The 22,351-nt window shown below is 39.5% G+C and overlaps 1 protein-coding gene across 3 annotated transcripts in view; it reads left to right on the top strand.

Moving 5' to 3' along the window:
- The window catches only part of ACVR1C (activin A receptor type 1C), a 126,576-nt gene that overhangs the window by 67,544 nt on the left and 36,681 nt on the right, over nucleotides 1-22,351 (top strand). For all 3 annotated transcript variants that reach the window (XM_066280214.1, XM_066280212.1, XM_066280213.1), the window contains exons 3-8: nucleotides 1,875-2,114; nucleotides 7,736-7,966; nucleotides 14,523-14,690; nucleotides 16,230-16,386; nucleotides 18,117-18,241; nucleotides 20,127-20,257. In XM_066280214.1, the coding sequence (XP_066136311.1) occupies nucleotides 1,875-2,114; nucleotides 7,736-7,966; nucleotides 14,523-14,690; nucleotides 16,230-16,386; nucleotides 18,117-18,241; nucleotides 20,127-20,257 (1,052 nt within the window). The remainder of the gene's footprint in view (nucleotides 1-1,874; nucleotides 2,115-7,735; nucleotides 7,967-14,522; nucleotides 14,691-16,229; nucleotides 16,387-18,116; nucleotides 18,242-20,126; nucleotides 20,258-22,351) is intronic.

Consider the following 22,351-nt stretch of genomic DNA (forward strand, 5'->3'; position numbering starts at 1 on the left):
CCCCATTGCCCGGGCCATCTTTGCTCCAATGGAGCCTCGGCTGCGGGAGGGGAAGAGAGAGACAGAGAGGAAGGAGAGCGGAGGGGTGGAGAAGCAAATGGGCGCCTCTCCTGTGTGCCCTGGCCGGGAATCGAACCCTGGACTCCTGCACGCCAGGCCGATGCTCTACCGCTGAGCCAACCGGCCAGGGCAAAATTCAGCCCTTTTAGCCAACAAGATCCTACAGAATCTTCTATTTTTTCTTCTCTGACCCCATTTCATTCTGTCTTTCTCTCTGTTTACTGCAGTCTAGGCCTCAGTTGTTCCTGAACACACACACCAGCAGGTCTGTATCTCAGGGTACCTTGCACATGCTGTCCTCCTGCCGGTACATGCTTGGGGAACGTGCTTCCACGAGACAGCTGCCACTGTTCCTCCCGTTGGTGCAGTCTTTCATGACCACATGGTCTAAAGTAACATCGGCCATTATTCTTTCTTTCTGTGTCCTTTTCTTCATAATACTGCACTCTTCGTGAGTGAGTGAGAACATGAGTGTCACAAAAGCAAGGATTTGGTCTCTCTTACCACTGTCTCTCGTCAGCTGGAATGGTGGCAGCATATTGCAAGAACTCAATAATTATTTGTGGCATGAATGAATGACTGTGCTTTACAGATGGACCGCAGAAAACTAGGGAGAAACGAGTAGAAAAATGTCAAGTCCTTGGAGGTTTTATTTTTTATTTTTTTATTTTATTTTATTTTTACAAAGACAAAGAGAGAGTCAGAGAGAGGGATAGATAGGGACAGACAGACAGGAATGAAGAGAAATGAGAAGCATCAATCAATCAATCATTAGTTTTTCGTTGTGCGTTGCAACACCTTAGTTGTTCATTGATTGCTTTCTCATACGTGCCTTGACCACAGGTCTTCAGCAGACCGAGTAACCCTTTGCTCGAGCCAGCAACCTTGGGTCCAAGCTGGTGAGCTTTGCTCAAACCAGATGAGCCCACGCTCAAGCTGGTGACCTCCGGGTCTCGAACCTGGGTCCTCCACATTCCAGGCCGACGTTCTATCCACTGTGCCACTGCCTGGTCAGGCAAGTCCTTGGAGGTTTTAAAAAAAGACCCCCTGTACAAGTGCTTCTTATGTCCCCAATTCTGTCCTCACTGTCACCTGGCATAACCATTCTTTGCTGCAGCCTAGCCTCAGCTCCCTTTTCTCATCTTTGCTTACAACACAGACAGTCTTTGCCAACTAACATAAGTGTACACTGTGTATCTGCACGTCACAGATGTGAAATTTTTATGACCGTATTTCCAATTTCTAAAATATTTCACATGGGTCATGTAAGGCCAGTAGTCATGGCCATCACAGCCAGTCATGTGCAGGTCCCCATTAGATTTGGGCAGACGGTAAAGAAACTATGGGGCCAAAAACTGCTGGGCCATTCCTTTATTCTAGCCTCACACCCAGCAGGCGAGTAAAAACACACAGGGCTCCAAAACCCACTCATTCAGAGTTCACAAAGCTATGACACATCTGGGTTTGCCTAGAATCAGAGGACCCCCACCAGTCTAAGTCACCTCTGGTTCCCCATCTGTCAACATGGCTTCTTGCACTGCAAAACTGGCTTCTCTCTCCTTCCCTTCCATCTTGGCTTCTTCTCCTTTCCTCCTCTTTCTTCTTAACACTTTTTGGCACAAAACCCCTCCTCCAACTAACGTTAGCATAATAATGACTTTTCCCAAGCAGGAAGGTAATTAGCAGTTTCACAGATCACATACCTGGGCAGTGGCCATTTTTACAATGAAAGTGAGCAAATCCAAAAATTATATTTTACAAACTAATTTGCACAACAGGCCGATTTATGGTCATGTTCTTTTTTTTAACTGCAGCATCACCAAATGCCCCCAAACTTGGCCCCATGGAGCTGATTGTCGTCGTCACGGTGCCTGTGTGCCTCTTGTCCGCTGCTGCAGTGCTGACCATCTGGATGTGCCAGGGTCGGCAGTGCACACACAGGAAGAAGAAGAGGCAGAATGTGGAGGAGCCCCTCTCCGAGTGCAATCTGGTAAATGCTGGGAAAACTCTAAAGGATCTGATCTATGATGTGACCGCCTCTGGATCTGGATCTGGTATGTACCTGTGGTCCATTGTTCAGTAAGGAAACTTATTTAAAAGTAAATAAAAACAATGTTTAATAAAAAGGGCCCAATCTTATGAATTCCATCATTTAGAAGGCTCAGTATGATACATGGTAAGTTCTGATATAAAAATCTGTTAAACCTGTTTTAAGATTTGATGAAGAGAAAAAACACCATGGCCTAAAGAATTAAGTCCTTTCAATTGGCTTCTGTGCCTCAGGTGTTCACAGTCTCATTCTGACATTTCTTTAAAATTTAATTCTGAAGCAAGAGTCTCTCTGCTCTCCCCTCTCTTCCATTATGATTAGTAAGAATAATTGTTGCTCTCCTGGTAATATTTCATGAGCACAAAAGAGTATTTAAGTACTGGGGAAAAGAACTCAGTCATGCAAAATAGTGTTCTTTAAGCACCTTTGCTGTGGTTACGAAGGTCTTCAGAATCTTTAGGCACCCCTGGGAGGTGTGAGTGAAATCACCATGGAGCTGACCTGAAATTACAACCAAAAATGTGTTCTTTAAGAATAGAAATGGGCCCTGGCCGTTTGGCTCAGTGGTAGTGCGTCGGCCTGGCGTGCGGAAGTCTCAGGTTCGATTCCCGGCCAGGGCACACAGGAGAAGCGCCCATCTGCTTCTCCACCCCTCCCCCCTCCTTCCTCTCTGTCTCTCTCTTCCAAGGCTCCATTGGAGCAAAGATGGCCCGGGCACTGGGGATGGCTCCGTGGCCTCTGCCTCAGGCGCTAGAATGGCTCTGGTCGCAACAGAGTGACGCCCTGGATGGGCAGAGCATCGCCCCCTGGTGGGCGTTCCGGGTGGATCCCCGGCAGGCGCATGCGGGAGTCTGTCTGACTGCCTTCCCATTTCCAGCTTCAGAAAAATACAAAAAAAAAAAAAAAAAGAATAGAAATGAATGTCTGAATAGGCACTGGTGCAGTGGATAGAGCTTTGGCCTGGGACGCTGAGGACCCAGGTTCAAAACCCTGGGGTCCCCAGCTTGAGCGTGGGCTCATCCAGCTTGAGTGCAGGCTCACTGGCTTGAGCAAGGGGTCACTGGTTTGGCTGGAGACCCCCTCCCCCCAGTCAAGGCACATATGAGAAAGCAATCATTGAACAACTAAGGTGTTGCAACTATGAGTTGATGTTTCTCATCTCTCTCCCTTCCTATCTATTTCTCTCTTAAAAAAAAAAAAAAAAGGACTAGAAATGAAAGATGGAGGGAAGAACTCAGTACTCCTGTGCTGATTTTTGCTGCTAAGGTTATATGATAATTCTTTTTCTTTTTAATGGAACTCCAGAATGCCTGGTAAAACAACTCCAAGTACTGAGCTATATTATGATTTAAATGAGCTTTTCTCATGCACAAAGCATCTGAGGGCTCTTTGGGTTTCTGGTGACGAGCAGAATTTCCCCTAATATGGCAGCAGGGATGGGCACAGGTGAGCCACTCCAAACACCCTTGCATCCCACCTCGCTTCAGAAGGATTATTGAGGATGATGAGCCCAAACAGGTATTAAAGAACCCCTATGACCTTTAGGAGCATCCAGGCAGGCACAAAGAGCAGGGGTAGATGACAGAGATGCGTTAGCATCTATGTGGGCATACATACTTCCACGATGCAGCTCTGTCCTGAGCCCAGAAGAGAAAGCCATCCAGAGATCCCAGGCAGTTTGCTGCCTCTCACTGACCAGGTCGGCCACCCTCTCACTGACCGGGTCACCTGCTTCTCGCTGACCAGGTCTGCCACCCTCTCACTGACCGGGTCTGCCGCCCTATCACTGACCTGGTCACCTGCCTCTCGCTGACCGGGTCACCTGCCTCTCACTGAGCAGGTCACTTGCCTCTTACTGACCTGGTCACCTGCCTCTCGCTGACCGGGTCACCTGCCTCTCACTGACCGGGTCACTTGCCTCTTACTGACCTGGTCACCTGCCTCTCGCTGACCGGGTCACTTGCCTCTTACTGACCTGGTCACCTGCCTCTCACTGACCAAGTCACCTGCCTCTCGCTGACCGGGTTGGCTGCCCTCTCGCTGACCGGGTCACCTGCTTCTCGCTGACTGGGTCACCTGCCTCTCACTGACCGGGTCACCTGCCTCTCGCTGACCGGGTCGGCCGCCCTCTTGCTGATCAGAGCTTTAATGTTTACACCTCACTACGCAAATTAGGTGGCATGTCTCCAGGGAAGGAGTATGGAGGAAAGTCTCCAAACCATAAGGTTTATAAAACTGAAATCTAAATTCAGTTATTGGATAGAAAGCTGGCATTCTTTCTTTAAAAGTAAAACTCGTCCAGATTCAGAACTCTTTTCTTCCTTGAATTTTACATTTTGGGGCCCATGGTGCCCTGATTTTTTGAGCTCTGGCAACATTTTAGGTACAAAATGTGCACACAGAGAGCTCTGATTTGTGCCCAGTTCCTTGAACTTTAAATAACTTCCTTATGCGGTTCAAGTGATTAAATAACCGTCTACTTAGTTACCACAAAGACATCTTCTGAAGATGTTAGGTTGAAATGTGTATTTTGGAGCAACTCTGAGTATGTTTAATATGACCAAGGTTTTTCCTTTCAAATAAACGTAATAGAGATTTTATGACAAGACTATGTATTTAGTTTACAGAAGTAGTCAGGAGGCAGGACATAAAATAAAAAATTAATGGTAAATTTTTTGCTGTTTTTTTTTTTTAATCTTTAAACCCAAGTTTGGATTTATTGACTGCTGAACTCTCTCCTCTTTAAGTTATTCCAAGAACTCTCTTAAAAAGAAAGTTTGGATGACTTTTTTAATGGGTAATTTAAAAGAATTTCAGGCACTATTTCGTCATGTCAGCTGCGTATGCCTGGCAGTGACCGCTGGCTGAAAGGAGGTGACGGTGGCACTCCCTGTGACAGCGGAGATGGGCCTCTCTGCAGCTCAGCTCTGTCACAGCTCTCTCCTGGGGACCGGGTCGGGTGCTTCTGCTCCTCTCTGCTTCTCTTATTGGCCAGCGTCCTTAAACGAGAGGCAGCTTTGTCAAATGTTGAAAAACAAAAATTGTGAAGCTTATCCTTGACCTGGCCAGGGACAAATTTCAAAGAGATATAATGCTTGCAAGAGAGGGAAATAGGCTGATGTTTTCCTGGGCTGGCTTTGAGAGTGGATTGTGTCTCGGGTGGCTTCTAAGAGACTAGATTAGGTTGCTGCCTTTCTCTCATGACATGATGCTTCTGACAGGTGGTAACATTCCAAAAAGTGCCTTTTCATCCGGTAGGCACCAGCTTCTATAACCCCTTTAAAAAAGAATAAAATGAACCTACAAGGAAATGCAACATCCATGAATCTTCAAATGAAATCTCTAAGTGTATAACACAAGAATTAGATTATTTGGGGTGGTTGTTTTGAAAGATACTGAGGCAACTTGCATTGAGTTTTACTGTCTCACCTTAATTGCTATGCTGAGTATCCTAGGTAATGTTGTCTTACTTTTCCCCTGGTCTGTGGCATTGACTGAGTGTTTGATCAGTTTGCATTCTGAAAACATTGACTTATTTAGTTCTCTAGCCAAATATTGTCACGATGTTGTGGGTAGTGGTTGTTGGTGGTGATGTTTCTTATGAGTGTGTGTGTGCGTGCAAGCCGGAGGAGGGAGGAGAGATATTGAGGTTGTGATTTGGCCTAATACATTTTCTAAAACAACTTTTATTATGTGTGGTCAAGTGGTAAAATTGACTGTAGCTTACAAAAATAGCCCATATTGTTTGGGCTAGCAATCTTCCCAACAGGGGAGGAATACATTATGTCTGTTAAATGGTGAGAGAGCAAGAGTTTGGACTAAAGATCAGTGTTTTAATTGTAGGTCTGCCTCCCACTCCCACAAGCAGCTTCTTCCCGGGCCAGTTCATGATTACTGCAGGCCCCCAATTTTCTCTTTCCTGAAATGATCGTGTTGAACCAGATGATCTAAGAAGAACTTTCTGGCTGTGGGGCTTTGTGCCTAATTGTAGAGATCCATAATAGCAAACCTGTAGTCTGTGCGTATTTAGTCTCAGTGAGTGGTTCTCATGATGAGAACATGTGAATAAACCACAGCTCATTCCAGGAGCTGAGACGAGTCCTACAGGAGCTTACACGGTTGTTGCTATGAGGGCTTCGCAGCTACTGAGTACAATGACAACAACTAAACATGACTTTCCAGGATAAATTATACTGTAACCCCTTTAACTATTTTCCTCTAATTATATGAGTCATAAATACCCCCTGTAGAAATTAAGAAAATGTACAAAATTAGAAAGAGACCTATCACACATCACCTTAGTTCCACTAAATAGAAATAGCATTTGGCATATTTCCTTTTCAGTCTTTCTCCTGTGCATATTTGGAATAGCTAGGTACACTAATTTAGTTGGATAGAATTTTCTGTGCTACTTTTACTTAACATAGCAAAAGTGTTTTTCTGTATCATTATGAAATACCTCTTCATAAGCAGCATCATTATTATCGGTTCTAAAAACCCTGACCTAAGAAATAATAGCAAGGACTAACCATACTGAGTATGCAATATGCTAAATACTGTGCTAAGTGCTTAACACGCTTGTTAATTCTCATAGTACTCCTGTGAGAGAGGTAATAGGTAATAGTATTAGCTTCTGTTTTTCAGACAAGGAAGCCAAAGCTCAGAGTTCAATAACTTGCCCATGGTTACCATGTGGCACAGCTGAAATTTGAACCCAGGTTATTTATTTATTTATTTTAGAGACAGAGAGAGGGGGAGGAGTGGGAAGAAACAACTCATAGTAGTCCCCCGTATGTGCTTTGATTGAGAAAGCCCAAGGTTTTGAACCAGTGACCTCAGTGTTCCAGGTCAACACTTTACCCACTGTGCCACCATAGGTCAGGCTGAATCCAGATTTTTCTTATTTGTGCTCTTAATCTCTGCACTGTATCTAACAATTTTTTATTATCAGATACTTTTCCTAAACATTTTGACATAAATTTTTTGCATTTGCATTACATCTTTAGGATAGAATTATAGAGGTAGAGGTATTGATTCAAAGAATCTAAGTATTTTACATGCACTAGAAAATATTATTTTTAATTTTTTTATTCTGCAGAAAATATCCATTTGATATTTTCTATGTACCTTGCTTTTAGTATAACAGAATTATTTCACTTGATTGTTGAATTTGATCTTTCATTTTCCAATTTTAATTTGCTTTTTAAAAATATTCTCAAAGAATTCTTCTGTGTTCCCAGTTGTACTTGGAACCACAGATTTTATTTTAAAGGCTAACAGCATTTGTTTATACTTCTGTGTATTTAGTAATCTGATTGGCTTAATGCAGAACCCAGGGAGATCTGTAGCAATTCTAGGAAATCAGATATCTGCAGCAGCAGGCTATATTCAAGAAATTTTTATTTGTTAATATGAGAAGAGAAATTCAGATTAAGAATTTCAAATATTTTTTGAGCATGCTTTGACATTAAAGTTTGGTTAAAAGGTGCTTGTTTCTTCAAAATGGATAAAATGTTAAAAGTGCTGAAATGTTTACTCTTTTATGTGAAAATAATGGTCAGCCTGCCAGTCCATTTCCAGCCTTGATTATTTTTTTTATCATTAATTCCATCTTCTCTTGGTTAGGTTTACCTCTGCTGGTTCAAAGAACAATTGCCAGGACAATCGTACTTCAGGAGATGGTGGGAAAGGGGCGATTCGGGGAAGTATGGCACGGCAGGTGGTGTGGCGAGGACGTGGCTGTGAAAATATTCTCGTCCAGAGATGAGAGGTCTTGGTTTCGCGAAGCAGAAATTTACCAGACGGTTATGCTGAGACATGAAAACATCCTTGGTTTCATTGCTGCCGACAACAAAGGTATTTTTCATTTTAGCTGCTTTCAGCAAATAAAATGGTATGTCTATTATCAGATGAGAATAAATCATCTCTCTGTTTTAATGAAGTCTACATAAAAGTCTAATTCCTTGTGGAAGAAAGAATAATCATTTCCTCTCCTCCACAGATAAATGTGCACCACCACGCAGTAAAGCACTAAGCCTGTGTGTGATATGAAAGCATGGTGACCCTGTGCCCAGAGATAGTTAGACTATTTGGTGAACTGGTGAACTACCCAATCAGATCAGAAGCTTCAATTGGAACAGAGTTCTGGGACATGCTGGGTTTTACCCCTTTAGTTGGTGGGCCATGAAGAGACGTTGGTGGTGGGGGCTGGGTTTTGCTTGGGTATCCAGGGCAAAGAAATGTAATTGGGAGTTTTCAATACCAGCTTTAACTAATCAGGACAGAAATACTTTAGTCGTTTGATAATTGATACAGGTAAATCAATGAATATTCACCTTTGCTAGGACTATACTTTTCATCTGTACAACAGGCTAAACTGTAGGACTCAAGATTTCTGTGAACAATCTGAGAATGGTGGCAAGCAGTACAATTTTAGGGAAATTTTCTATTCACATACTTTGAATGTGATTTATAGCTTGAGGTTTAACATTAACAACTGCAAACAACAGTACTTTTTAATTTTTGTGGAAGAAGATAGAGCATCAACTTTTTGGTCTTTAAATAATATTCATAAAATATTACATATATCCCTGAGTATTCAGCGACTAAATATAAAGTTTGTGGATTATCTATGCTCCCCTTTCTCTTTTTGCATAACTTTTTACCCATTTAACTGTGCATTAGTTTCCGTAAAGGGAAACAGGGAGCAAAGTGAGCAAATCTCCAATCAATTTTTTTAGAATCAGTAATATATGAAGAACTTTGAGACATAGAGATTGTAACCTTTAGCTAGAAAACAAGTTATCTGTGGATATCAGGCAGCCACCAAAATGTATGAAAATTAAAAATCTATGATTATTTTTATCTGATATAAGCTGGATCATGAAAATATTTATTATTAATTAGATAGCAAAAGAGAAACTTAGCATTATTGTACATTTTGGCCATGATTACATTGACTGATGACTTGTCTTACTTGATTTGCTAGAGAGAAACTGAGTAAAGCCAAAGTGAGCTTAAAAAAAAAAAAGATTCTTAAATATTAGCAAACCAGATCCAACAATATATGGAAAAAAAATCATACACCATGATCAAGTGGGATTTATTCTGGGGAGGCAAGGCTGGTACAATATTCGCAAATCTATCAATGTTATTCATCACATAAATGAAAAGAAGGAGAAAAACCATATGATAATTTCAATAGATGCAGAAAAAGCATTTGATAAAATCCAGCACCCATTCATGATCAAAACTCTCAGCAAAGTGGGAATACAGGGAACATACCTCAACATGATAAAAGCCATCTATGACAAACCCACGGCCAACATCATACTCAATGGGCAAAAATTAAAAGCAATCCCCTTAAGATCAGGAACAAGGCAGGGGTGCCCCCTTTCACCACTCTTATTCAACATAGTCCTAGAAGTCCTAGCCACAGCAATCAGTCAAGAAGAAGAAATAAAAGGCATTCAAGTTGGAAAAGATTATTGCAGATGATATGATATTGTATATAGAAAATCCTAAAGTCTCAGTCAAAAAACTACTGGACCTGATAAATGAATTCAGCAAGGTGGCAGGATATAAAATTAATACTCAGAAATCAGAGGCATTTTTATACACCAACAATGAACAATCAGAAAGAGAAATTAAGGAAACAATCCCCTTCACAATTACAACCAAAAAAGTAAAGTACCTAGGAGTACATTTAACCAAGGAGATTAAAGACTTGTACTCGGAAAATTATAAAACATTGATAAAATAAATCAAGGAAGATACAAACAAGTGGAAGCATATACCGTGCTCATGGTTAGGAAGAATAAACATCATTAAAATGTCTATATTACCCAAAGTAATTTATAAATTCAATGCAATACCAATTAAAATACCAGTGACATACTTTAAAGATATAGATTACATATTCCAAAAATTTATATGGAACCAAAAGAGAACACGAATAGCCTCAGCAATCTTAAAAAAGAAGAATAAAGGGGAAGGTATCACACTTTCTGATATCAAGCTATACTACAAGGCCATTGTACTCAAAACAGCCTGGTACTGGCATAAGAACAGGTATATAGATCAATGGAACAGATGGAGAACCCAGAAATAAACCCACAGCTCTATGGACAACTGATATTTGACAAAGGAGGTAAGGAAAGACAATGGAATAAAGACAGCCTCTTCAACAAGTGGTATTGGGAAAATTGGACAGCAACCTGCAAAAAAATGAAACTAGACCACCAACTTACACCATTCACAAAAATAAACTCAAAATGGATAAAAGACTTAAATGTAAGGCGTGAAACCATAAGCATCTTAGAAGAAAACATAGGCAGTAAGCTCTCCGACATCTCTCACAGTGATATATTTGCTGATTTATCTCCACGGGCAAGGGAAATAAAAGACAGAATAAACAAATGGGACTATATCAAACTAAAAAGCTTTTTCACAGCCAAAGACAACAAGAACAGAATAAAAAGACAAACTACACAATGGGAGAACATATTTGACAGTATGTCTGATAAGGGGTTAATAACCAAAATTTATAAAGAACTTGTAAATCTCAACACCAGAAAGACAAACAATCCAATCAAAAAATGGGCAAAAGAAATGAATAGACACTTCTCCAAAGAGGATATATAGATGGCCAATAGGCATATGAAAAAATGCTCAACATCACTAATCATTAGAGAAATGCAAATTAAAACCACAATGAGATATCACCTCACACCAGCCAGAATGGCGTTCATCAACAAAACAACACAGAAGAAGTGCTGACGAGGATGTGGAGAAAAGGGAACCCTCCTGCACTGCTGGTGGGAATGCAGACTGGTGCAGCCACTGTGGAAAACAGTATGGAGATTCCTCAAAAAATTGAAAATCGAACTGCCTTTTGACCCAGCCATCCCACTTTTAGGAATATACCCCAAGGACACCATAGAACGGTTCCAGAAAGAGAAATGCACCCCCATGTTTATAGCAGCATTGTTCACAATAGCGAAGATCTGGAAACAGCCCAAGTGTCCGTCAGAGGACGAGTGGATTAAAAAGCTTTGGTACATATACACTATGGAATACTACTCAGCCATAAGAAATATGACATCGGATCATTTACAATATCATGGATGGACCTTGATAACATTATACAGAGTGAAATAAGTAAATCAGAAAAAAACTAAGAACTATATGAACCAATGCATAGATGGGACATAAAAATGAGACTCAGAGACATGGACAAGAATGTGATGGTAACAGGGAGTGGGGTGGAGGGGTGGGGAAGGGGCGAGGAAGGAGAGGGAGGGAGTGGCGGGAGGGTAGGGGCACAAAGAAAACCAGATAGAAGGTGATGGAGGACGATTTGACTTTGAGTGAGGGGTATGCAGCATAATCAAAGGTCGAAATAATCTGGAGATGTTTTCTCGGAACATATGTACCCTGATTTATCAATGTCACTGCATTAAAATTAATAAAAATAAGATTAAAAAAAGATTCTTTCCACATTCTTAACACAGAATAGGTGCTGGCGAGGATGTGGAGAAAAGGGAACCCTCCTGCACTGCTGGTGGGAATGCAGACTGGTGCAGCCACTGTGGAAAACAGTATGGAGACTACTCAAAAAATAAAAAATAGAACTGCCTTTTGACCCAGCCATCCCACATTTAGGAATATACCCCAAGAACACCATATCACTGATTCAAAAGGAGAAATTCACCCTCATATTTATGGCAGCATTGTTTACAATATCCAAGATCTGGAAACAGCCCAAGTGTCCGTCAGTGGATGAGTGGATTATAAAGCTGTGGTGCATATACACAATGGAATACTATGGGGCCATGAAAAAGAAAAAATCTTACCTTTTGTGACAACATGGGTTGACCTGGAAACTATTATGTTAAGTGAAATAAGCCAGGCAGAGAAAGAAAGATATCATATGGCCTCACTCATTTGAGGAATCCAATGAACAATATGAACTGAGGAACGGAATAGAAACAGAGGCAGGATCAAAGGGGCCAGAGGGAAAGCGATCAGAGGGAAAGGGGATGAGAGGATGGGATCAGAGAAGGGGAAGAGATTGGTGAACTTATATACATATAACAGAGTTATAGAGAGCAGAAAAGCAAATCTTAGAGGGAACAGAGGAGGGTGCTGGCGGGAGGGGGGCATGGGGGATGTTGATGGGAACATGGGGGAGGAGGGATGCATTCGGGGGGACACTAGAATCTATGTAAATACAATAAATTAAAATAAAGAAAATATATATCCAGGGTATTGAAAATCAAACATTTCTTATTAAGCTGTTAAGAATGTCTTTTTCAGGCCCTGGCCAGTTTGCTCAGTATAGAGCATCAAACATTTCTTATTAAGCTGTTAAGAATGTCTTTTTCAAGCCCTGGCTGGTTGGCTCAGTGGTAGAGCATTGGCCTGGCGTGCAGGAGTCCAGGGCACACAGGAGAAGTGCCCATCTGCTCCTCCACCTCTCCCCCTCTCCTTCCTCTCTGTCTCTCTCTTCCCCTCCCGCAGCCAAGGTTCCATTGGAGCAAAGTTGGCCCGGGTGCTGAGGATGGCTCTGTGGCCTCTGCCTCAGGCACTAGAATGGCTCTGGTTGCAACAGAGCGACACCTCGGATGGGCAGAGCATCGCCCCCTGGTGGGCATGCCGAGTGGATCCTGGTCCGACGCATGCGGGAGTCTGTCTGACTGCCTCCCCATTTCCAACTTCAGAAAAATACAAAGGAAAAAAAAAAAGAATGTCTTTTTCTTTCTAATGATGAGCTGAACTACCTACTGGTTAGATTAATTAGCAATGTGGTGGAAGCAGTAATGACTGTAGCTATATGGATTATCTTGATGGGCTACTTTAATCATGTCATTTATTGGATTGTGAAACAATATGTATAAGAAACATCATTCTTGCTTCTCTCTTCTTCAGTCACTGGCCTACCTCTTTCAATGGCTGACCTGTCAGTGCCTTTGTGCCTGACTCCAAATGGTCTCTAACATCACTTTCATCATCATGCAATTTGTATCTTTTGCAACACTTACAGTTTCACTTTTCAGTCAACTGTCTGACAAAGACATTGGTGTGAGAAGGCAAAGATAGCCACTGGTGTTAAGCTGGGAGAGAGGTGTGAATGAGAGTTTGTTTTATATGAGGTCAGTTTATTAGTGAACTTTATCATGTTATGTTGAGTTTTTCATTCCTAGGAAACTTCACCACATCCAGATTTGGAAATTAAATGTTTGGATAATGAGGAGCTCTAGTACATAAAACACTAAGTAGAAAAAGTCCTTAGCAAATGTTTATTATAGTTTTGTTTCTCTAAGCATCAGGACTTGTCAGGACTGCCCAGGGCTATTGTAGACAGTTTATCCAGAAAGTTAAAACTAAATCTAATTTAGGGACTCTAATACTTAGAGAAGTTTTAGGTGAATATCTTTCTGTTAAAAATCTTTAACCCTGGCCAGCTGGCTCAGTGGTAGAGTGTTGCCTGGTGTGTGGATGTCCTGGGTTTGATTCCTGGTCAGGGTACACCAGGAGAAACACCCATCTGCTTCTCCACCCTTCCCCCTTTTGCTTCTCACTCTCTTCTCCCCTCCTGCAGCTATAGCTCAATTGGAGTGAGTTGGCCCCAGGCACTGAAAATGGCTCCATGGCCTCTGCCTCAGGTGCTAAAAAATGGCTCTGATTGCAATGAAGCAAGGGCCCCAGATGGGCAGAGCATTGCCCCTTAGTGGACTTGCTGAGTGGATCCTGGTCGGGGCGCATGCAGGAGTCTGTCTCTGACTCCCTTTCTCTCACTAAATAATAAATAAATAAATAATAAATATTTTATAAGCTCAATTAGTTTTTGGTTAAATGAGGTGAATTATGTGAAAATGCCTAGTTATTGTGTTTGGCTCATAACAAACTTTTGGGGAAAATTTATCAACTTGATATTTGAAAAGTGAGTGACATGAACATACTTGGAATGTTAGAACTCCTATGAGAGTAAGAATGCTTTGTGTAAATTTATTATATTTCTGTTTTTTATTGGTAAATCTTTCTTAAAATCTCAAGTAATTTATAACACAACAATGAGCCTAAAAGCATCTCAGCAGTTTCTCCTCTAATGCATTTGCTATTTCCAAGTATTGATATACAGGGAATAAGAAAGGAATGTTCAATTAGCGTCACTGCCTTTCAGCTTCTTATAGCTAGGGTGGGTGCATATAACAGGTTGTAAATACATCAACGTTTTCAGGAACTCATTGAGAATTTTTACTTCACTAATTCAAACTGTAAGCATTATTCGTGAAGGAATTAACGTGGCTTTGTTAACAATAGAGATTTACTTTAAATACTAACTTTGTTAAAAAGCTCTTGGCTTCTTTCTCCACATACGTTTTACAGCAACAAATTTTTTTCCTGTTAGATAATGGAACATGGACTCAACTTTGGCTTGTCTTGGAATATCATGAACAGGGATCTTTATATGACTACTTGAATAGAAACATAGTGACAGTGTCTGGAATGATCAAACTGGCACTTTCAATAGCTAGTGGTCTGGCCCACCTTCATATGGAGATTGTTGGTACACAAGGTAACTTTTCTTTCTAATTTTTTTCTCCTTAAAAATGATGATAGAAACACTGAGTTGTTTTTTAGTGTTTAAGGTGTTTTTTTTTAGTTTATTACAATTATTAAATGTAAAGAAACACTAAATTTACTTTATAAAGCTGAAGAATTTGTTATGATAGAGTCAACTCTCAGCTGCATATTTATTATTTTGTATATATCCATACTAATATTTTTATTCTTGGTGACTTCATTTTTACCATTAGCATATATACCTGGGAGATCTTACTTTGATTGCAAGTGCTTTATATCCAGAAAGTAAAAATAATTTAAATGTTTACTTTTGATAATTAAAATAATTGGAAAAGTTAATATGATCTTAAAAAATATTCATATGTCATATACGTAAAGGCCAAATAATACCAATTGTCTTTTTATTTATTGAGTTAATAAAGAATGGGTTCCAGAAAGTCATGAGTCTAGTCAGGCTGGTGGTTCTCAAATTTGGATTCATGACTCTTTTATTCTCTTAAAAATTACTGAAAACCCCCAATAGCTTTTTTGTATGTAAATTATGCCTCTTAATATTTACTATATTAGAACTAAAATTGAGAAATATAAAAATACTAATTTACTTAAAATAACAATAATTAGCCTGACCTGTGGTGGCTCAGTGGATGAAGCATCGACCTTGAATGCTGAGGTTGCTAGTTCAAAACCCTGGGCTTGCCTGGTCAAGGCACGTATGGGAGTTGATGCTTCCTGCTCTTCCTCCCTCTTTTGCTCTCTCTTTCTTTCTCTCTCCACTCTCTCTAAAAATGAATAATTTTTTTTAAAAAATATAAAAAAATAACAATAATTATTTAACCAATTAAATATTAGCACAAATAACATAATTTTAAAAATTTACATAATTTTTTTGTAATACAAAAACCAGTCTGGTAAAAATTATGGCTTTGTTTCACAATTTTGCAAATGTCTGGTTTAATGTTTGGATTTTCATACCTGCTCTTCATTCAGTCTGTTCCAATATGTTGTTTTGCTTGAAGTGTGTGAAGAAAAGATGATGTCACACAGATAGGTAGTTGGGAAGCTGTCTTGAGGAGCCTCAGCATCTTTGGGCTTAATTTGAGAATGGCTGATCTATGATAATAGAAGTTTGAAATCTGCTTTTCCAGAGAATATTTCCTCTTGTTTTTATGTGTACACAGCAGTGCTAATTCTTTCCCTATTCATTCAGCAAACATGCATTAGTGGTTGCTAAATGTTACCTAGCGATCTAAGCATTGGAGTCATGGTGATGACTCCGACATCTCTGCCCTTATGCAGTTCACAGGCTAGTCGGAAGAGACAGGTAATTAAACATGCACATGAATAAACAAGACAATTGAGAGAGTGATAAGCACTATCAAGGAGGCAAAATGGGATACTCTGCTGGAGAAGGACTTGCATGAGGAACAGGTGGTCAGGGAAGATTTGAGCCAGGTCTTCAAAATAATTCCTTCTGGGGAGACTCAATGTTCGGTAACAGAGGAAGTGAATATGCTTTTCTTATGCTTTATAGGTAAACCTGCCATTGCTCATCGAGATATAAAATCAAAGAATATCTTAGTGAAAAAATGTGAGACTTGTGCCATAGCAGATTTAGGATTAGCTGTGAAGCACGATTCAATACTGAACACTATTGACATACCTCAGAATCCCAAAGTGGGAACCAAAAGGTAAGGTAACTTACTTTGGCAGCACACTAAGAATAGTGACTGCCCCATAAACATGAATGTCTGGGATGTGCATAAGGCAGGGCAGCTGGTCTAAATGGGAAACCATTAAACCCAAGAGAGCATGCAGACCTCTTTGGGTCACTGAGAGATTAGTGGCACATCGGCTATAAAGCAAGGAGAGGTGGCATTTTGGTCACAGAGAAAGTATCCATTTGGCCAGTGGAGAGGATTAGTGAAGGAGATGGTGGTATATTGTTTTTAGTGTGCCACATTCCAAGAACACATTTTCCTATAGAAAGGAGGGAAAAAAATGTCAACAGTGTACAGCAGCCTCTATATCTCATCAGTGAACTGAAACTCAAGGCTAGTTCTGTATACTCAGTTTCTAAACAACAGCTGCAGAATCCATAGATTGGGCTAGAGAGACTAGGGACTGTGTGCAATACATACATATATGTGTTCTTTTAACACTTGGAAATTTTATGTGACAACTTATGTATTTAACCTATAGTTGTATTTATCTGTAAGTCTCCCAGATTGGTGTGTATTAAGATAATATGAGTTTGGACACAGTTCCCACTGTCAAGGAACAGCATCTCTGATAGTTACCAACAAGCATGATATAAACAGAGTACCCCACACATGTGTCAGTACAGGCCCATTAGCGATGGCGTGTCTGGTGTTTTCCTGTTATGGCCAGCCTGTGGCCATTAGGCCAGTATGCTTTCATTTCCTTTTATTTGTATTTCAGGCTCTGCGTCACTTTGGCATAATTCCAGGTTTCTTGACCTTGAAATGAGAAACAACCAAACCATTTCTTGGAGTGTTTAAAGGCCCTTGAGAGTAGAGAGTTTCTAAACTGGCATAGTTAGCTTCCAAGCCATAATTGAGAGTCCAGGCCAGGCCTTAGAGTCCTTCACTTCATTCCCAGGAGACCTTAATAAGGCCCCAGCAACACTTCAGGAGAGCATTCAGACAGGGCAGCCCTGAGGAGTCTCTCTTTTTCCCCTACAAAAAGCTAGCTTTGACTTGCTCATCTCACCTCCCCCACATTAGGGACCCTCAGAGAATCCTTGGGTGCCGGCTTCCCTAAGGGAACCTAAAGCCGTTAAAAGAATTTGAGAGTATGTTACACCCTCACCCGAACAGTCTGAAAAATTCTCAAAATCTTCCTAGGACAGCTAGGCTCACTCATTCCCATAAACTGTGGATCACTTTAATTTAGTCCATTTAAAACAAGACTGTAAGTTTGTTGGAGCCAGTATATAATATGTAATATTTCTTGGAGCTAATGGTAATAAAGTGTTCATTCAGAGCAGAGATTTGTGGAATGCTGCTGAGCACGGGGCTGGAGTGCTGGGCCCACCAAGAATGAAATATACCCTTTGCCCTCAAGGAGCTTTCCTTGGCAATAAGCTTCTGGTGCAAATTGAGTTTCATTTCTGCTATTGAGTGTTTTGCTTACTGGGTCCCCTTTGGCTTATGCTTTCCAAGTATTTGGCTCCTGCACACATCCTTTAATACCGAGGGGGCTGACTTCTAGTTCTATTTAAATTACGGCTGAGTCAGTAACTGTAGTATTAAATTTCATTCTATTGTAGTGGTTCAGATCCACCTGTAAAATTGATGTAAGCTATCTTAACGTACATTTTATATCAGGTTTTAAGATTGTATTTTACTAGATTGCTATAAAGTCATACACAGAATCTGAAATGTGCATGTTTTTAAAGGTATATGGCCCCTGAAATGCTTGATGATACAATAAATGTGAATATCTTTGAGTCCTTCAAACGAGCTGACATCTATTCTGTTGGTCTGGTTTACTGGGAAATAGCCCGAAGGTGTTCAGTTGGAGGTAAGATTTTGGACATACTCTTTGTGTCTGCCTTGCAAAGCACTTGAAAATTTTTATTTGTTTTTGTATGCAGTTAGCTTTATCCCTATTTTATCCAGATGGCTTTGAAGGCCACGGGACTTGAACTGCAGTCTTCTGGTTTTCAGGCTTTTCTCATTCTTTTTGCCCTGATGAGGATGTGTGGGGGATAAAGTGCAGGTTGCAGGAGAGCAAAGACTAGGCTCTTGACTCTACTGCTCCCGGCAGTTTAGAGACAGTGATGAGAGGAAGGATTTGAGAAGGTGAAACCCTACAAATACAGTCTGATGGAACTGTTGCATCAGTGGAGAGAAGTAAATACTGGGCTTAAATAAATTAGAGTTTCTCTTTAAAGTGAGACAGACTTGGGGCTAAGCCTTGGTTTAGCAACTTTCTGAACATCCGACTTTAGGCAAGTTACTTGGTCTCACTTTCCTTATCTGTAAAATGAAGAAATAATAAAAGTGACCCTTCTGGATTTGAGGATTTAATGGGTTAGTTCAGTTGATTCGGGTGAAGCTTTTAGTACAGAGGACGAGCACAGTTCAATACTCAGTGAAAGGGCTGTCATTCCCCCACTGCCACTTTTAGCATTTTGTACTGATCTCATTTTGCCTTATTCATCTCATTTTTAAAAAAATGGAAAAACTTACAAGTTAAAATTGTATTTGGATGAGGAAACATACTTTCCCCCTTCATTCATAGGTGAGAGGATCAAACGTTCAGGAAGACGAAGCTATCTGTGGAAGCAGTAGATACTGTATAGAGGTATAGAACGCGGACACTGGTGTCCCCGAGCCTGGGACTGAGTTCTAGGTCCGCCGCTTGCCATCTGTGTGGCCTCCAGCAAATTTACGGCTCTCTTTGTACCTGTTTCCTCATTCTGTAACATAGGGATAACACGGTACCTGCTGTAGCCAGTGGTTTGAAGACTGTTTAATTGAATCATCTAAGGGCTCAGGACAGTGCTTGGTAAATAGTGAGATTCGAACATGTTTGGCATGTTTTAGATTTGGCAAAATAGTGGTATTTGTCTAGATTTGCTTTTTTGGCTTTTGTCAGAATAATAGTGTGATTAACACGATTTGAAGTTCATTTTCTAATATTGTGGCACATCTTAAATATTTTAAATTAAAAGCACTAGTTAATTCAAATTATTTTATAAGGAAATTCTCAAATTCAGTGCTGTTCTGGTAATAAAGGTTTAGTCTTTGTCTGTGTATTTGAGACTCTTTAAATATAAACCTTCCTGTTTGAACCATTCATCTTCAAATACTTTGCTTCTTTAAAACATTCTCAGGTACAGGAGTTCTAAAATTCAAATATAAGAAATTCAGCTTTTAAAAGATTATCTAACAATTTTTAAAAAGAAAAAGCTATTTTATTTTGAAAAAGTTATTGAATGGAGAACATACTTCATTCATAGAGCAATGAGGTCATACTATAAATTTCACAATTAGGTGTTGCTTTTGAATTGCATGGTGGAATGTTATATAAACCAAAATTTACATGTTTTCATATTATAAATTATATTTTGTATAATTATTAAAATTAACTATACTTAATATATTTATATGTAAAATTATATATGTGGTAAATAATTATATAAAGGTATTTATTATATAAAGTAATTACGTACAATTTTTGTACTATACAATTTTATAAACTTATATAATACCTATTCTATCAAGTGCTTTACACTTATACAGTGTAGTTAGTTTTATAGTAATACATAATTTTAACAAATTTGACATTCCAGTTTTCCATGGTGCCGCTTGTGCCTAGAACACTTAATTGGTATTATTTTAAAATAAGCATCTTTGTCTATTATTCAAACTGAGAAATTCATTGTGGAAATTTCTTATAGGACTGGTTGAGGAGTACCAGCTGCCTTACTATGACGTGGTGCCTTCAGACCCCTCAGTAGAGGAAATGAGGAAGGTTGTTTGTGACCAGAAGTTTCGACCAAGTATCCCCAACCAGTGGCAAAGCTGTGAAGTAAGACTACATTCTTATGTATATTTTTTTATTATAATTTTGAGGTAAGTATCAAGGAGGATTTTCAGAGACCATATAGTTCTCTTTTGGGCATCCAATTCATTTCATATATGTAAGTACAAGTCTTTGGTTTTACTCCCTTTAGCTGTAAATATACATTATGCTAAGCTATGGGACAGTGACAAACCCTGACATCCCAGTGACGGTTTATACAAGATTTTCTTTTTTGCTCTACAAAGTCCTCTATAGGGTAGGCAACTTTTAACATGCTCCCTGTGGTGATTTAGTAATCCAGGTGACTTTATTTTAGGATGCTGTTATCTCAACACATAGTTTTTAGGTGCATAGGTCAAGAGAAGAGAGGAGCCGGAGTGTCACATACTGGCTCTTTAATACTTTGGTGCCAATGAGTCATAGTTCTTCCACTCATGGTTCATAGACCAGAACCAGTCTCACAATTTCATCTAACAGCAAGGGCAGAGAACTATGGGGAGCAAGGCATAGTGGAAGGGTACTCAATGTCTGTGCCACACAGTATTACAATTTAAGTCATCCTGTTATTACATAAATTACTCCTAATTTCAAACCCTGTAGAAGCTTGAGCTCATTCTCTTTCTGCAGAAAAGTTTCTTTTTCTTGTAGGAACTGTTGGTTATCTTTTCCTTTCTGTTTCACTCAACTCTTTTTCTATTTAAAGCAAGTTTTATGGCTTATTATGTCTATTTAGCGTAGAAAGCTTACCTACATACTTATTTTAAAAGCAGAATTTGAGGAATTTACAATGAAGTTGAAATTAATTTTTTCCAAATAATAATTTTATGCAAGTGCAAGAATAAATGACATGGGTAAAATGTTAAGTGTAATAATAAAATAAAAAGCAGTGAATTCACTCCCAAGTTTTAAAAATGGAATACTTTTAGGACCTTTAAATATTCTTTACTTCTCTGAGAAATTCCTATTATAATTAATTATTTATTACTGCCTTGTTTTTTTTAGACTTTTGCCATATATATATATAAACATATATGTAGCTTACTTTTATATATTTGTGAAATGTATTGAAACTCACTGTAGATAGTCTTCTTAAATATTTTTTTTACTTTCTCATATATGTATATAAAATCTGTTCATTTTTATATGTGTACTATCTCATTACATGAGCATAATACATTTTATTTTTCCACTGTACTATTAATTGTCATATCTTTGATTTTCTTTTTTTGAATAATGTCACTATTCAGAGGTAAGCAAAAGTAAGTTTAGAGGTGTTTATATAATAACTAGAAAGCTCGGCGGTCATATGAAAAGACTGCTGTTCTAGATATTATAAACTGTAATTAAAATGATTTGTGCAAAGGTGTCTGCTAATTCAAACTGATCGAATGCTATCCATGTACTGTTTGCTATTTGGATGCTGATTAGTCAATAATTTATTCAAGAGTGGTGGATAATTCTCAATTAGTGGAACTACAATGTTTCTGTACTTGCAACATTGAGAAAATCCTTTCTTGCCATGGTCAAATTGATTAGTTTCTAACTTGAACTTTAAGGACTGACAGTGTTCACATTTAATATTCATGTCACCAGAGGAATGCTCAAAAATTAAAGTTTCTCCATTTGAAACTGTTTTAATCCTTTTTGCGTTTCGGTCAGCATTACTCTGTCATTTTTTTGCATTTCTCTCCTGCCTTTGTTCAAGGGACTCATTTTGTCGAAGCAGGCTTTTTTGTCTTGCATCTGAGGCAAGCCTTGTTTCTCTATGCTCATCAGTCTCATTTTGCCGAGAAAGACGCATTTGCTCTGCGACTGAAGCAAGCCTTGTCTTTCTCTGCTCAGGGGTTTCTTTTTGTTGAGAAAGCCGTTTTTGTGTAGCTCTAGCTCCTTTTCTCTCCTCTTCAGTGCTATATTTTCTAGGAGGCATTCTTAAAAGAAATTACGTTAAGACGTAGTTTTTATGTAAAACAGATGATTGCCAATGCAAACAAATGTTCACCTTCCCCCTGACCCGCTCAATTTGCGTTCAGCCGTGGCAACTTCACCCCATTGGCTAGTACAGTTACGCAAGCAACCAATAAGCTATCAGCGACAAACAGA

Source organism: Saccopteryx bilineata, chromosome 5 (genome assembly GCF_036850765.1).
Source record: "Saccopteryx bilineata isolate mSacBil1 chromosome 5, mSacBil1_pri_phased_curated, whole genome shotgun sequence".
Lineage (NCBI taxonomy): Eukaryota > Metazoa > Chordata > Mammalia > Chiroptera > Emballonuridae > Saccopteryx > Saccopteryx bilineata.